The following is a 17376-nucleotide window of genomic DNA, read 5'->3' on the forward strand; positions in this document are numbered from 1 at the left end:
TGAGTCAAGAGGTGGAATTACAGAACCGTCGAAGGAGGAAAGTTTTGAGGAATTTTCGTTTGAGAAATGGTTAGAAACTGATCCTTGGAGGCATGAAACTTAACCAGATTTCGCCTACATCGCTGAGATATCCTGCCAAGGATAGAGTGAGGGAAAGAGCAGAGTTAAAGGATGTGGAGGAATGCAGTATTGAGTCGTCAGATTATGAGTGCATTTGGATATTTGTAGAAGAAAGTAAACCATTAGTAAAAAGGTAAAGAAAAAGGTGCAGGAGACAGGACAGAACCTTGAAGGACGGAGATAGATCGGCCACAAGGAAGCTGAATATGAGGGAAAGTTGGGTAGGGAATCTTAGAAATGAGACCCCCAGATACAGCACCCTGTCCAAAGCTTTGGATATATCAAGGGCAACTACACAGGATTCCCTACAATCTCTCAGCCATGATGACCAGACATGAGTAAAGACAGAAAAGAATATCACCAGTGGATCTCGCTTTACGGAAGCCATACCAGTGATGAGAGAGAAGACTGTGAGACTCAAAGTGTCTGAGGATTTTGGGGGTTAAGGGGAGATTCGAAGGTTTAGAAATAGTATATGTCAAAGCCACAGGACCTTAGTTAGAGGGTTCAGAACGGTCACCCTTCTTTGGGATGTATCAGTGAATGCCTTCAGGGAGAAGGAAAAGTTTTAGTTTGTAACATAAGCTGAATAGACGAGAAAGCACAGGTGCAGGTTTAGAGACACGCTCCTTCAGTCCGCGAGGATGGATGCCATCAGGAGCATAAACCTTGTTTGTATCTAGAGAGAAGACTGGTTTTAGGACCGTTCGACAGGAGATTACGGGAAGGGGCATAGGATTAGTAAGAGGAGTAACAGGGGGTGAAGTAATGTAAATATCAGGTCACAGAACTATACAGTTGAAGCCGAAGTCAACACAGTCTCGAACGCTTGCGTTTGCATACGAATGGCATTTCAATATTTACTGTAGATTTATCAGCTTTTGCCTCGCTAGCCACGCCATGTAACGTAAGTACCAAACCTTTTCTATCTTGGTCTGTGAATCATGTACCCGGATGACTATTTCAGGTCTAACACAAACAAGTACTATGGTCCACGAGGGAACGAATTGGAATTCAATAATAGTCTTTCTCATTGGTCAAATTAGTCATCGTCCTTCAACCTTCATGAAATGGTAATCATGTCTCATGCATGGGTTTGCAGTCAATGTACTTTTCTCATAAGAGAACTAATAAAGTTTTCATCAACTTGTCATTTTCAAGTGTGTGTGTGTGTGTGTGTGTGTGTGTGTGCATGTGTGTGTGTGTGTGTGTGTGTGTGTGTGTGTGTGTGTGTGTGCATGTGTGTGTGTGTGTGTGTGTGTGTGTGTGTGCATGTGTGTGTGTGTGTGTGTGTGTGTGTGTGTGTGTGTGTGTGTGACATGATTGATGGCCGTGCCGGCTACTTCTAGAAATTATGTTATTAACTCGAGAATTGTAACTGGTTTACGGAAGATTTGTGTAATTAAATCAAGGAAGATAACGTTCAGGTATATACTGCATAATTTGATATATATAAATAATTTTTTTTTTTTTTTTTTTTTTTTTTTTTTTTGCTCTGTCGCTGTCTCCCGCGTTTTCGAGGTAGCGCAAAGAAACAGACGAAAGAAAATGGCCCAACCCACCCCCATACACATGTATATACATACGTCCACACACGCAAATATACATACCTACACAGCTTTCCATGGTTTACCCCAGACGCTTCACATGCCTTGATTCAATCCACTGACAGCACGTCAACCCCGGTATACCACATCGCTCCAATTCACTCTATTCCTTGCCCTCCTTTCACCCTCCTGCATGTTCAGGCCCCGATCACACAAAATCTTTTTCACTCCATCTTTCCACCTCCAATTTGGTCTCCCTCTTCTCCTCGTTCCCTCCACCTCCGACACATATATCCTCTTGGTCAATCTTTCCTCACTCATTCTCTCCATGTGCCCAAACCATTTCAAAACACCCTCTTCTGCTCTCTCTACCACGCTCTTTTTATTTCCACACATCTCTCTTACCCTTACGTTACTTACTCGATCAAACCACCTCACACCACACATTGTCCTCAAACATCTCATTTCCAGCACATCCATCCTCCTGCGCACAACTCTATCCATAGCCCACGCCTCTCAACCATACAACATTGTTGGAACCACTATTCCTTCAAACATACCCATTTTTGTTTTCCGAGATAATGTTCTCGACTTCCACACATTCTTCAAGGCTCCCAGAATTTTCGCCCCCTCCCCCACTCTATGATCCACTTCCGCTTCCATGATTCCATCCGCTGCCAGATCCACTCCCAGATATCTAAAACACTTTATTTCCTCCAGTTTTTCTCCATTCAAACTTACCTCCCAATTGACTTGACCCTCAACCCTACTGTACCTAATAACTTTGCTCTTATTCACATTTACTCTCATCTTTCTTCTTTCACACACTTTACCAAACTCAATCACAAGCTATTGCAGTTTCTCACCCGAATCAGCGAAGAACATCTCACTTCCCAAGCCCTCTCATCCACAACAGACTGCATACTTGCCCCTCTCTCCAAAACTCTTGCATTCACCTCCCTAACAACCCCATCCATAAACATATTAAACCATGGAGACATCACGCACCCCTGCCGCAAACCTGTCTACACTGGGAATCAGTCACTTTCCTCACTTCCTAATTGTTCACATGCCTTACATCCTAGATAAAAACTTTTCACTGCCTTTAGCAACTTACCTCCAAACCATATATATATATATATATATATATATATATATATATATATATATATATATATATATATATATATATATATATGATATGTGTGTGTGTATGTATAAAGGAGACAAATGCCAGCAGTGATATTTGATAAGGAAAACGGGTGACCCTGACAACGACGAGTCTGGTACGGGTGGCGGGAAGCGAGATGCACCCGTTATTATCAGTTGTGCTGTTTGAGCTGTCGCACCTGTACCAGCGCCAGCTAAATTCTCCCCCACTCCTCCACGTGGGGGCAAACCTCGTGTCATGTAAGTCTGTCCCGTGTATCTCGCTATTCACATCCAAGGTTTAGAGCTCATCCCGTCCTATATTCACTGTGAGTCCCTAAATAGTGAGAGGCATTTCGTTGTTCTCAAGACTCCGTTGCCATGTAGCGTTACCAGACTCGTTTGGCATAACGTACTCCATCAATTTAATACGTGGTAGTCCCTCCATACTTGTCAAAATTTCCTGTTATTGTGTCCTAAGGGCGTCATCTTTGCTATATAACGTACCCTCTGTGTGTGTGTGTGTGCGTGTTTAGTGATACGCCCATCACACGCCTACAACGTAGCCCACATCAGTCTAGGTTAGGTTAAGTTGTGGCTCGGAATTAGGTTGAGTTTGAGAGCCAAGTTGAACGCCCGATTGAAAAGGTGAGCGAGTTGTGGCACATCTTGAAAACCTTGTGCCCTGCTTAAGGGTTAGTCGATCCATTTCCGATCCTCAGCTTGGGTTCGAAGGGAGAAACAAGTAAGAAGGAAATTTCTGTTAGATTTATTTGTATTGTTTTTCGTCAGAGAAGGCTCAGCATTACCGCGACAGCCTCCTGCAGAAGGAACCATAGTACAGTAACATATGTTGCTGCCGTGCGTACACACAGCACATCCCAGACTTTGAACTACAATCTCCAGCATTTGCCCTACCCTGTTACATTTCCGCCAACATGGTGAGATACTGCGTCCCTCTGCCCCTGGCCTGCAGTGTGTACAGTCCTGCTCCTGGCCTGCAGTGTGTACAGTCCTGCTCCTGGCCTGCAGTGTGTACAATCCTGCTCCTGACCTGCAGTGTGTACAGTCCTGCCCCTGGCCTGCAGTGTGTACAGTCCTGCTCCTGGCCTGCAGTGTGTACAATCCTGCTCCTGGCCTGCAGTGTGTACTCCTGCTCCTGGCCTGCAGTGTGTACAGTCCTGCTCCTGGCCTGCAGTGTGTACAGTCCTGCTCCTGGCCTGCAGTGTGTACAATCCTGCTCCTGACCTGCAGTGTGTACAGTCCTGCTCCTGGCCTGCAGTGTGTACAGTCCTGCTCCTGGCCTGCAGTATGTACAGTCCTGCTCCTGGCCTGCAGTGTGTACAGTCCTGCTCCTGGCCTGCAGTGTGTACAATCCTGCTCCTGGCCTGTAGTGTGTACAGTCCTGCTCCTGGCCTGCAGTGTGTATGATTTATATCTCACAAAACTTCTTTCAGTTTGCTGGAGGTTATCTGTCATAACCATTAACTATACATGCAAGAGCCATGTAATGCCCGATGTGTTATCTGCTATACATCCACTTTTGTACACTGTGATATAGTTACCCTAATGTATTATCTTCTATAGTTCGTATTATCTGTTGTAGTTCCCCTGTTGTATTATCTGCAATGATTCCCCTTGCTGTATTATATAGTTCTTCTGTTGTAGTACCTGCTTAATTCCCCTGTTGTATTATCTGTTATAGTTCTCCTGTTTTACTATCTGCTATAGTTCTCCTGTTGTATTATCTGTTATTGCTCCCTAGTTTTATTATCAGTTATAATTATGTTGTATAATATTATAATTTCCCTGTTGTATGATGTTATAGTGTTGTTGTTGTTGAAGGCTCCAGCCACGGACAGAAGTCCACATCAAGGCCGGGTCTTCATTGAAATATAGAGAGAATTATGAAACGGAAAAAGAAAAGACAAGGGAAAGTATCTAAGAATGTTTGAGAAAGTGGAAAACCTGTTTTTTTTGCAATGTGCCAGCTCGTAGTTATTGGGGAGGACGTGAGAGGGTAGAGAGTTCCAGAGCTTCGACGCTTAAGGAAAGAAGCAGGTATCAAAATAGCCCATCCTTGAGTTGCTCATGGCCACACATTATTCATGTGACGCAGCAGCTTGTCGAGTATTGCGTGGTCTAGCGAGTGGTGGGGGGTACACAAGCAGCCAGCTCTCGGGAGGAAAAACCAAAGTAATACCTACAGAAGAGGAAAAGAGAAACAACATTGCTGCGTAGAGCAAGGGGGTCGTGTTTGGAAGTTAGCCTGGGACAGTTTATAAAGCGAATCGCTTTCAACGCAACTCTGTCAAATGTGAGAGCAGTACTCCACACAAGGACGAGTCAGTCCCTGGTACAAACGGAAGAGCTGTTCAGAAGAGAAGTTTCGACATCTAAATAGAACATCCAGTTTGTTAGAGACACAGACTTAGCTATTCTTGTAATGTGGAGTTTCCGAGAAAACGTTTTTGGTTTTTGAACAGAAACGGAACAAACGAGCAAGCACAGATGCAAGTTCAGAGGCACACTCTTTCAATACACAGGGATGTGCGTCATAAGGACCATAGGCTGTTTGTGTGTGTATGTGTGTGTGTGTGTGTGTGTGTGTGTGTGTGTGAGCAGATAAATCACACAGGAACACGTCATTCAGGAATATGCTGGTAGCCATGAGGAAAATGAAACACGAGGATTCGAGTGCTCTCGTGATGTTTCACATCTTCAGTAATGCTGAGATAATAAACGAGTGTAGGTTTAAACATCGACTGTGTTCAAAATTATATATATATATATATATATATATATATATATATATATATATATATATATATATATATATATATATATATAATTATATATATATATATATATATATATATATATTCTTTTTCTTTCAAACTATTCGCCATTTCCCGCGTTAGTGAGGTAGCGTTAAGAACAGAGAACTGGGCCTTTGAGGGAATATCCTCACCTGGCCCCCTTCTCTGTTCCTTCTTTTGGAAAATTAAAAAAATATAATGAGAGGGGAGGATTTCCAGCCCCCCGCTCCCTCCCCTTTTAGTCGCCTTCTACGACACGCAGGGAATACGTGGGAAGTATTCTTTCTCCCCTATCCCCAGGGACATATATATATATATATATATATATATATATATATATATATATATATATATATATATATATATATATATATATATATATATATATATATTTTTTTTTTTTTTTTTTTTTTTTTTTTTATACTTTGTCGCTGTCTCCCGCGTTTGCGAGGTAGCGCAAGGAAACAGACGAAAGAAATGGCCCCACCCCCCCCCCCCCCCATACACATGTACATACACACGTCCACACACGCAAATATACATACCTACACAGCTTTCCATGGTTTACCCCAGACGCTTCACATGCCTTGATTCACTCCACTGACAGCACGTCAACCCCTGTATACCACATCGCTCCAATTCACTCTATTCCTTGCCCTCCTTACACCCTCCTGCATGTTCAGGCCCCGATCACACAAAATCTTTTTCACTCCATCTTTCCACCTCCAATTTGGTCTCCCTCTTCTCCTCGTTCCCTCCACCTCCGACACATATATCCTCTTGGTCAATCTTTCCTCACTCATTCTCTCCATGTGACCAAACCATTTCAAAACACCCTCTTCTGCTCTCTCAACTACGCTCTTTTTATTTCCACACATCTCTCTTACCCTTACGTTACTTACTCGATCAAACCACCTCACACCACACATTGTCCTCAAACATCTCATTTCCAGCACATCCATCCTCCTGCGCACAACTCTATCCATAGCCCACGCCTCGCAACCATACAACATTGTTGGAACCACTATTCCTTCAAACATACCCATTTTTGCTTTCCGAGATACTGTTCTCGACTTCCACACATTTTTCAAGGCTCCCAAAATTTTCGCCCCCTCCCCCACCCTATGATCCACTTCCGCTTCCATGGTTCCATCCGCTGACAGATCCACTCCCAGATATCTAAAACACTTCACTTCCTCCAGTTTTTCTCCATTCAAACTCACCTCCCAATTGACTTGACCCTCAACCCTACTGTACCTAATAACCTTGCTCTTATTCACATTTACTCTTAACTTTCTTCTTCCACACACTTTACCAAACTCAGTCACCAGCTTCTGCAGTTTCTCACATGAATCAGCCACCAGCGCTGTATCATCAGCGAACAACAACTGACTCACTTCCCAAGCTCTCTCATCCCCAACAGACTTCATACTTGCCCCTCTTTCCAGGACTCTTGCATTTACCTCCCTAACAACCCCATCCATAAACAAATTAAACAACCATGGAGACATCACACACCCCTGCCGCAAACCTACATTCACTGAGAACCAATCACTTTCCTCTCTTCCTACACGTACACATGCCTTACATCCTCGATAAAAACTTTTCACTGCTTCTAACAACTTGCCTCCCACACCATATATTCTTAATACCTTCCACAGAGCATCTCTATCAACTCTATCATATGCCTTCTCCAGATCCATAAATGCTACATACAAATCCATTTGCTTTTCTAAGTATTTCTCACATACATTCTTCAAAGCAAACACCTGATCCACACATCCTCTACCACTTCTGAAACCGCACTGCTCTTCCCCAATCTGATGCTCTGTACATGCCTTCACCCTCTCAATCAATACCCTCCCATATAATTTACCAGGAATACTCAACAAACTTATACCTCTGTAATTTGAGCACTCACTCTTATCCCCTTTGCCTTTGTACAATGGCACTATGCACGCATTCCGCCAATCCTCAGGCACCTCACCATGAGTCATACATACATTAAATAACCTTACCAACCAGTCAACAATACAGTCACCCCCTTTTTTAATAAATTCCACTGCAATACCATCCAAACCTGCTGCCTTGCCGGCTTTCATCTTCCGCAAAGCTTTTACTACCTCTTCTCTGTTTACCAAATCATTTTCCCTAACCCTCTCACTTTGCACACCACCTCGACCAAAACACCCTATATCTGCCACTCTGTCATCAGACACATTCAACAAACCTTCAAAATACTCATTCCATCTCCTTCTCACATCACCACTACTTGTTATCACCTCCCCATTTACGCCCTTCACTGAAGTTCCCATTTGCTCCCTTGTCTTACGCACCCTATTTACCTCCTTCCAGAACATCTTTTTATTCTCCCTAAAATTTACTGATAGTCTCTCACCCCAACTCTCATTTGCCCTTTTTTTCACCTCTTGCACCTTTCTCTTGACCTCCTGTCTCTTTCTTTTATACTTCTCCCACTCAATTGCATTTTTTCCCTGCAAAAATCGTCCAAATGCCTCTCTCTTCTCTTTCACTAATACTCTTACTTCTTCATCCCACCACTCACTACCCTTTCTAAACAGCCCACCTCCCACTCTTCTCATGCCACAAGCATCTTTTGCGCAATCCATCACTGATTCCCTAAATACATCCCATTCCTCCCCCACTCCCCTTACTTCCATTGTTCTCACCTTTTTCCATTCTGTACACAGTCTCTCCTGGTACTTCCCCACACAGGTCTCCTTCCCAAGCTCACTTACTCTCACCACCTTCTTCACCCCAACATTCACTCCTCTTTTCTGAAAACCCATACTAATCTTCACCTTAGCCTCCACAAGATAATGATCAGACATCCCTCCAGTTGCACCTCTCAGCACATTAACATCCAAAAGTCTCTCTTTCGCACGCCTGTCAATTAACACGTAATCCAATAACGCTCTCTGGCCATCTCTCCTACTTACATAAGTATACTTATGTATATCTCGCTTTTTAAACCAGGTATTCCCAATCATCAGTCCTTTTTCAGCACATAAATCTACAAGCTCTTCACCATTTCCATTTACAACACTGAACACCCCATGCATACCAATTATTCCCTCAACTGCCACATTACTCACCTTTGCATTCAAATCACCCATCACTATAACCCGGTCTCGTGCATCAAAACCGCTAACACACTCATTCAGCTGCTCCCAAAACACTTGCCTCTCATGATCTTTCTTCTCATGCCCAGGTGCATATGCACCAATAATCACCCACCTCTCTCCATCAACTTTCAATTTTACCCATATTAATCGAGAATTTACTTTCTTACATTCTATCACATACTCCCACAACTCCTGTTTCAGGAGTATTGCTACTCCTTCCCTTGCTCTTGTCCTCTCACTAACCCCTGACTTCACTCCCCAGACATTTCCAAACCACTCTTCCCCTTTACCCTTGAGCTTCGTTTCACTCAGAGCCAAAACATCCAGGTTCCTTTCCTCAAACATACTACCTATCTCTCCTTTTTTCACATCTTGGTTACATCCACACACATTTAGGCACCCCACTCTGAGCCTTCGAGGAGGATGATCACTCCCCGCGTGACTCCTTCTTCTGTTTCCCATTTTAGAAAGTTAATACAAGGAGGGGAGGATTTCCGGCCCCCCGCTCCCGTCCCCTCTAGTCGCTTTCTACGACACGCGAGGAATACGTGGGAAGTATTCTTTCACCCCTATCCCCAGGGATAATATACATATATATATACATACACACACACACACACATACACACACATACGCACATACACACACACACACACATATATATACATATGAAAAATGTAAGAAACAATTTAGAAAACAAACTTTTAGCTTGAAATGAATGAAAAAAAATGAATGTCACATAATGGTTCAACCTCTGGCTATATATATATATATATATATATATATATATACATATATATATATATACCTTCTTTTCTTTCATACTATTCGCCATTTCCCGCGTTTGCGAGGTAGCGTTAAGAACAGAGGATGGGGGCCTTGAGGGAATATCCTCACCTGGCCCCCTTCTCTGTTCCTTCTTTTGGAAAATTAAAAAAGGAAAAAAAACGAGAGGGGAGGGTTTCCAGCCACCCGCTCCCTCCCCTTTTAGTCGCCCTCTACGACACACAGGGAATACGTGGGAAGTATTCTTTCTCCCCTATCCCCAGGGATAATATATATAATAATATATATATATATATATATATATATATATATATATATATATATATATATATATATATATATATATGTCATCAAACACATTCAACAAACCTTCAAAATACTCACAACCTCTCCTTCTTACATCACCACTACTTGTTATCACCTCCCCATTAGCCCCCTTCACTAAAGTTCCCATTTGCTCCCTTGTTTTACGCACTTTATTTACCTCCTTCCAGAACATCTTTTTATTCTGCCTAAAATTTAATGATAATCTCTCACCTCAACTCTCATTTGCCCTCTTTTCACCTCTTGCACCTTTCTCTTGACCTGCTGTCTCTTTCTTTTATACGTCTCCCACTCATTTGCATTTTTTCCCTGCAAAAATCGTCTAAATGCCTCTCTCTTCTCTTTCACTAATAATCTTACTTCTTCGTCCCGCCACTCACTACCCTTTCTAGCAGATATAGGGTGTTTTGGTCGAGGTGGTGTGCAAAGTGAGAGGGTTAGGGAAAATAATTTGGTAAACAGATAAGAGGTAGTAAAAGTTTTGCGGAAGATGAAAGCCGGCAAGGCAGCAGGTTTGGATGGTATTGCAGTGGAATTTGTTAAAAAAGCGGGTGACTGTATTGTTGACTGGTTGGTAAGGTTATTTAATGTATGTATGACTCATGGTGAGGTGCCTGAGGATTGGCGGAATGCGTGCATAGTGCCATTGTATAAAGGCAAAGGGGATAAGAGTGAGTGCTCAAATTACAGAGGTATAAGTTTGTTGAGTATTCCTGGTAAATTATATGGGAGGGTATTGATTAAGAGGGTGAAAGCGTGTACAGAGCATCAGGTTGGGGAAGAGCAGTGTGGTTTCAGAAGTGGTAGAGGATGTGTGGATCAGGTGTTTGCTTTGAAGAATGTATGTGAGAAATACTTAGAAAAGCAAATGGATTTGTATGTAGCATTTATGGATCTGGAGAAGGCGTATGATATAGTTGATAGAGATGCTCTGTGGAAGGTATTAAGAATATATGGTGTGGGAGGCAAGTTGTTAGAAGCAGTGAAAAGTTTTTATCGAGGATGTAAGGCATGTGTACGTGTAGGAAGAGAGGAAAGTGATTGGTTCTCAGTGAATGTAGGTTTGCGGCAGGGGTGTGTGATGTCTCCATGGTTGTTTAATTTGTTCATGGATGGGGTTGTTAGGGAGGTGAATGCAAGAGTTTTGGAAAGAGGGGCAAGTATGCAGTCTGTTGTGGATAAGAGAGCTTGGGAAGTGAGTCAGTTGTTGTTCGCTGATGATACAGCGCTGGTGGCTGATTCATGTGAGAAACTGTAGAAGGTAGTGACTGAGTTTGGTAAAGTGTGTGAAAGAAGAATGTTGAGAGTAAATGTGAATAAGAGTAAGGTTATTAGGTACAGTAGGGTTGAGGGTCAAGTCAATTGGGAGGTAAGTTTGAATGGAGAAAAACTGGAGGAAGTAAAGTGTTTTAGATATCTGGGAGTGGATCTGGCAGCGGATGGAACCATGGAAGCGGAAGTGAATCATAGGGTGGGGGAGGGGGCGAAAATCCTGGGAGCCTTGAAGAATGTGTGGAAGGCGAGAACATTATCTCGGAAAGCAAAAATGGGTATGTTTGAAGGAATAGTGGTTCCTACAATGTTGTATGGTTGCGAGGCGTGGGCTATGGTTAGAGTTGTGCGCAGGAGGGTGGATGTGCTGGAAATGAGATGTTTGAGGACAATATGTGGTGTGAGGTGGTTTGGTCGTGTAAGTAATAATAGGGTAAGAGAGGTGTGTGGTAATAAAAAGAGTTTGGTTGGGAGAGCAGAAGAGGGTGTTTTGAAATGGTTTGGCCACATGGAGGGAATGAGTGAGGAAAGATTGTCCAAGAGGATATATGTGTCAGAGGTGGAGGGAACGAGGAGAAGAGGGAGACCAAATTGGAGGTGGAAAGATGGAGTGAAAAAGATTTTGAGTGATCGGGGCCTGAACATGCAGGAGGGTGAAAGGCGTGCAAGGAATAGAGTGAATTGGAACGATGTGGTGTACCGGGGTCGACGTGCTGTCAATGGATTGAACCAGGGCATGTGAAGCGTCTGGGTAAACCATGGAAAGTTGTGTGGGGCATGGATGTGGAAAGGGAGCTGTGGTTTCGGTGCATTATTACATGACAGCTAGAGACTGAGTGTGAACGAATGGAGCCTTTGTTGTCTTTTCCTAGCGCTACCTCGCACACATGAGGGAGGAGGGTGTTGTTATTCCATGTGTGGAGGGGTGGCGATGGGAATGAATAAAGGCAGACAGTATGAATTATGTACATGGGTATATATGAATATGTCTGTGTGTGTATATATATTTATACATTGAGTTGTATAGGTATGTATATGTGCTGTGTGTGGACGTGTATGTATATACATGTGTATAGGGGTGGGTTGGGCCATTCTTTCGTCTGTTTCCTTGCGCTACCTCGCTGACGCGGGAGACAGCGACAAAGCAAAATAAATAAATGAAAAAAAAAAAAAAAATATATATATATATATATATATATATATATATATATATATATATATATATATATATATATATATATATATGTATACTTTTTCATGGCTACAGTATCTCTCGGTTTGTGCTCCACTGTGAGTTATGGGCAACACAGTATATCATCTTTGAAGGCGAGAACGTTCATGAATCCTTCTTTAACTACAATGATTTAGCTTATCTTGTGTTATATTACCAGTGACATCTGTTATTCCTTCCTCCCAGACAGATGAGGTGGTGAGCACAACGGAACCTGGGCCGCTTCTGCCTGACATTCCCAGTGTGTGTGTGTGGACTTGGGTGTGTGAGGCAGGATGTCCGTTGAGCCGCCAGAACCCCTGGTCGTCAGGGTAGAGCCGGCCACAGTGTATAGGGGACCTCCGGAAGCCTATATTAACGCCTCTGAACCTCGAGGGGCCATCTTCATAGCCAACTACAGACACTTCGATGGAGGACAAGAGACTCGTGAGGGTTCGGAGCACGACGTGAAGAACCTGCGAGATCTATTTACGCAGTTAGGCTACGAGAGTATAGGAAACCTCGACAGTGTCACTAAAGAGGAAACTGTCCAAGCCTTGCAGCGCTTCCGGGATGATGAGATACACAAGAGAGTGGATTCTCTTGTAGTTATCTTCATGAGTCACGGCTGCGACAAGGATACCTTCTGTACCACGGACGGGAAGACTATGAGTTATGAGGAAGTCTGCAGCATGTTCAACAACGTGAATTGTCCAGCATTGCTTGGGAAACCGAAGCTGTTCATATTCCAGTTTTGTAGAGGTGGTAAAGAACATATCCCAATAAGTAATTATGAAATATGTGCTGCCTCCATAGATAACCCAAGGATTCCAAGAAAGAGGAGTGAGAGGGAAGTGTCTGAAGTTTTCCTCTGTTTCTCCGCCTTGCCAGGGTTTGTGTCCTACAGGCACAAGGACTATGGTTCACCGTTCATTGATAAAGTCTGTAGAGTCTTCATGAATAATGCCAAGGACAAAAACCTTGATGGACTTATGCGGAAGGTTAACAGGGAACTTCCATCGGCATTGGCCATGGATCTGCATTACCAGGCCGTTCGATATGAATTCTTCTTCAACCCACCAGCCTTTCGGGAAGAAGAGGATGGACGTGCCACTAAACAGGCAGGGATCCCGGTTGAACCTCCGTCTATTCATGGGACTGAAGACACGTACAAGAACTTCAGTGTTCCTCGGGGTCTGGTTCTAATTGTCAACAACCTTCCCGGGTGTCAGGAGGACGTGGACAAACTTACTTATATCTTCAGTGAACTTGGCTACCAAGTTCTTCAGCCATTCTTGGACCTGACGCACACACGTCTGATAGAAGAATTTGAGGCTTTCAAGCAGAAAAATCACAAAGATTCTGCCATCGTTATTTTCTATGGGGATGGATTTGAAGACTGCCTTGTCACCTCTGACCGTAAGATCTTAACTTTCCGTGAGCTAATGGAGAGATTCAATGATATACGGTGTCCAAACCTAGAAGGAAAGCCTAAAATCTTCATGCTCAACACTTGCTATTACAACGGACCCATCTTCGACAGCGACCAAGGTGTTACCTTTGAAGCAGCAACACCATCCAGCTGCAGTGCTGTGTCACCAGACTGTACTGGCTGGACCGCTGACGGAGATGTTGCCGATGCAGGGAGGCTGCACGAGCTACAGATACCGGCAGAGCGTGACATGATACTGTTCAGTGTTGAGGTTGAAGGTGGGCGCTGCGACGGAGGGTCACTTCTGACAGACGCCCTGTTCCAGATCCTTTTGTCCAGCGACCTCTCACTGGAAATATCATCGCTACTGCGACGCGTGTGTCGGAGGCTGGACGATTTGCAAGGTTGTAGCGAGAGGAAAGGGGAGAAATACTTCCCTGAGGTGAGAAGCATTAAAGTCGGACGGGAATTTTACTTCAATCCCCCCAAACTCGTTACTCCAGATACGCCAAGATCACCTTTTTCCCCCGCTAGACCTAGGGATTTCCGTAGAATGCTTTCATATCCCACAATTAGGGTCAAAGAGGCACAACAACCTATGGGAGATGAGAGTTACACCAACTGGTCGAAGCCCCGGGGGCTTGCACTAATTGTCTCTTACGGCAATTACGAAAGTGAAGGACTACCAAACTGGCATCGACGAAAGAAAGACGCACACTGGCTGTTTAGATTCATGAGGGATGTGGGTTACAAGACAGAACGGCATTCAAATGTTTCGTACGAAGAGATGAAAGTTCTCCTGCAAGACTTTAGAAACAGGAGGGAACATCTTGAAGTGGACTCCATGATTTTTGTCGTTCTTGGCTTTGTGGGTGACGAGAACACCTTTCTCAACCCCAGCGGTGCCGCGTTTCGCGTCGACGACATATACCAGCACTTCACAGACAGTGCCTGTCCTGCTTTAAAAGGTAAACCCAAGATCTTCTTCTTCCACATGACTAACCTGCATGACTGGCAACAGTCGGCTCCCTTGTCGCCATTGAACGAAGTGCGCGACGCTTTCGTTCTCCGGCTGATCTCGAAGGCCAATCCTAACCCTGTTCTGCAGCCATCCAAGGGACTCCAGGCTCTGCAGCAGGCGTTGAAGGATCATGCCCACGACACACACTTGGAGCGCATCGTCACCATGGTGGAAGAGCATCTGGACACGTCTCACAAAGTCATCTGTCAGTATGGACACTTCCAGAAGAAATTCTATTTCAACCCTAAGAAAGCGAAGGACTAAGATAACGACCGTTCCATAGCGATATAACTGTCACCTCAAAGAGACGTTAGTAATACACTAATTGCTTTGCTTATTATTATTTCAATCTTTATTATTATTATTCATTATTCATTATTGTTATCATTATTATTATTATTATTATCATTATTATTGTTATCATTATTATTATTATTAATATTAATATTATTATTATTATTATTGTTATTATTATTATTATTATTATTATTATTATTATTATTATTATTGTTACTATTATTATTATTATTATTATTATTATTGATTTTTTTTTTTCATACTATTCGCCATTTCCCGCGATAGCGAGGTAGCGTTAAGAACAGAGGACTGGGCCTTTGAGGGAGTACCCTCACCTGGCCCCCTTCTCTGTTCCTTCTTTTGGAAAATTAAAATAAAAAAATGAGAGGGGAGGATTTCCAGCCCCCCGCTCCCTTCCCTTTTAGTCGCCTTCTACGACACGCAGGGAATACGTGGGAAGTATTCTTTCTCCCCTATCCCCAGGGATAAAATTATTATTATTATTATTATTATTATTATTATTATAATTATTATTGTTGTTATTATTATTATTATCATTTTTTCTTATTATTATTATTATTATTATTATATTATATTATTATTATTATTATTATTATTTATAATGATAATTATAATATTTATAATAATTATGAATTATTATTATAATAATAATAATAATCATTATTATTATTATTATTATTATTATTATTATTATTATTATATTGTTAGCCTTTTTTGCTAACCTGGAACTTTTTTATCTTCGAAGGTTTGATCATTTTGGGGCGCTTTACTGGCTGGGTGTTGTGTATCCCACACATACACTTCCTCTAGTATAATTCCCGCCCCAGACCACTCCATAACTAACCACCAGAACACAAGTAGAGATATAAAGCTTGCTCCTCCTACCCCACACTTCCACAACCTCTCCTCATAGATCCTCCAACAGATATAGCACATAGAAATCACATACACTCTGAAATAACCCGACAGGCACTTAACAGCTAACCTCCCACTGTTATGCTCTAACCCACCACACGTAACATCCATCAGAAGCCACACTCCCCAGAAACATACGAGTCGCACTCTCCCGTCTGTGCTCTGGGACATCACCCATCACTGCAGCACCACAAACACTGTTTCAGTATACCCCAAGACCCTTTATGCTCTAGATGCATCTACCGTAACGAAGAAAACGAATATTTACATCTCCATTGCCCTACACTATTTGCATTCAGACTAAGTCATCACTACTCTTTATGACCTAGGATCCCAACTAGTGGACGTAGCCGGCTTCCTGAGCGCTGCAGGAACTTTGTGTGTGTATATATATATATATATATATATATATATATATATATATATATATTTGTTTTATTTTGCTTATATATTCCTATGAGTCCACGGGGAAAATGAAACACGATAAGTTCCCAAGTGCACTTTCGTGTAATAATCACATCATCAGGGAAACACAATAGAGAAATATAAGTCAGTTGATATACATCGAAGATGCGAAGCTAGGACGCCATTTCGTAAACATGTGATTATTACACGAAAGTGCACTTGGGAAGTTATCGTGTTTCATTTTCCCGTGGACTCAGGAATATCTTGATCACGCGCAAAATTGTGATCCTTTCCGATATATATATATATATATATATATATATATATATATATATATATATATATATATATATATATATATATATATATCTTTTCTTTCAAACTATTCGCCATTTCCCGCATTAGCGAGGTAGCGTTAAGAACAGAGGACTGGGCCTTGAGGGAATACCCTCACCTGGCCCAATTCTCTGTTCCTTCTTTTGGAAAAAAAAAAAAAAAAAAAAAAAAAAAAAAAAAAAAAAAAAACGAGAGGGGAGGATTTCCAGCCCCCCGCTCCCTCCCCTTTTAGTCGCCTTCTACGACACGCAGGGAATACGTGGGAAGTATTCTTTCTCCCCTATCCCCAGGGATAATATATATATATATATATATATATATATATATATATATATATATATACACACTCGGGCGCCGTTTCCTGCATTAATGAAGTAGCGCCAGGAACACGAAGAAAAGCTGCATTCGTTCACATTCTCTCTCTCTCTCTCTCTCTCTCTCTCTATATATATATATATATATATATATATATATATATATATATATATATATTATCCCTAGGGATAGGGGACAAAGAATACTTCCCACGTATTCCCTGCGTGTCGTAGAAGGCGACTAAAAGGGGAGGGAGCAGGT

At 42.4% G+C, this 17376-nt stretch overlaps 2 protein-coding genes across 2 annotated transcripts in view; both read left to right on the forward strand.

The window, feature by feature from the left end:
• Zmynd10 (zinc finger MYND-type containing 10) overlaps positions 1-12714 on the forward strand; it is a 34959-nt gene extending 22245 nt beyond the window's left edge. Inside the window, exon 8 of the mRNA XM_071691484.1 lies at positions 12585-12714. The gene's annotated coding sequence lies outside the window, so the exon portion shown is untranslated. The remainder of the gene's footprint in view (positions 1-12584) is intronic.
• On the forward strand, positions 2964-17238 carry LOC139764633 (uncharacterized). Its single transcript, XM_071691483.1, has 2 exons — positions 2964-3077; positions 12581-17238. The coding sequence occupies exon 2, from the start codon at positions 12670-12672 to the stop codon at positions 15088-15090; it is 2421 nt and encodes an 806-aa protein (XP_071547584.1). The 5' UTR covers positions 2964-3077; positions 12581-12669; the 3' UTR covers positions 15091-17238.
• Positions 17239-17376: the final 138 nt, after the last annotated feature.

This window comes from Panulirus ornatus, chromosome 50 (assembly GCF_036320965.1).
Source record: "Panulirus ornatus isolate Po-2019 chromosome 50, ASM3632096v1, whole genome shotgun sequence".
Classification (NCBI taxonomy): domain Eukaryota; kingdom Metazoa; phylum Arthropoda; class Malacostraca; order Decapoda; family Palinuridae; genus Panulirus; species Panulirus ornatus.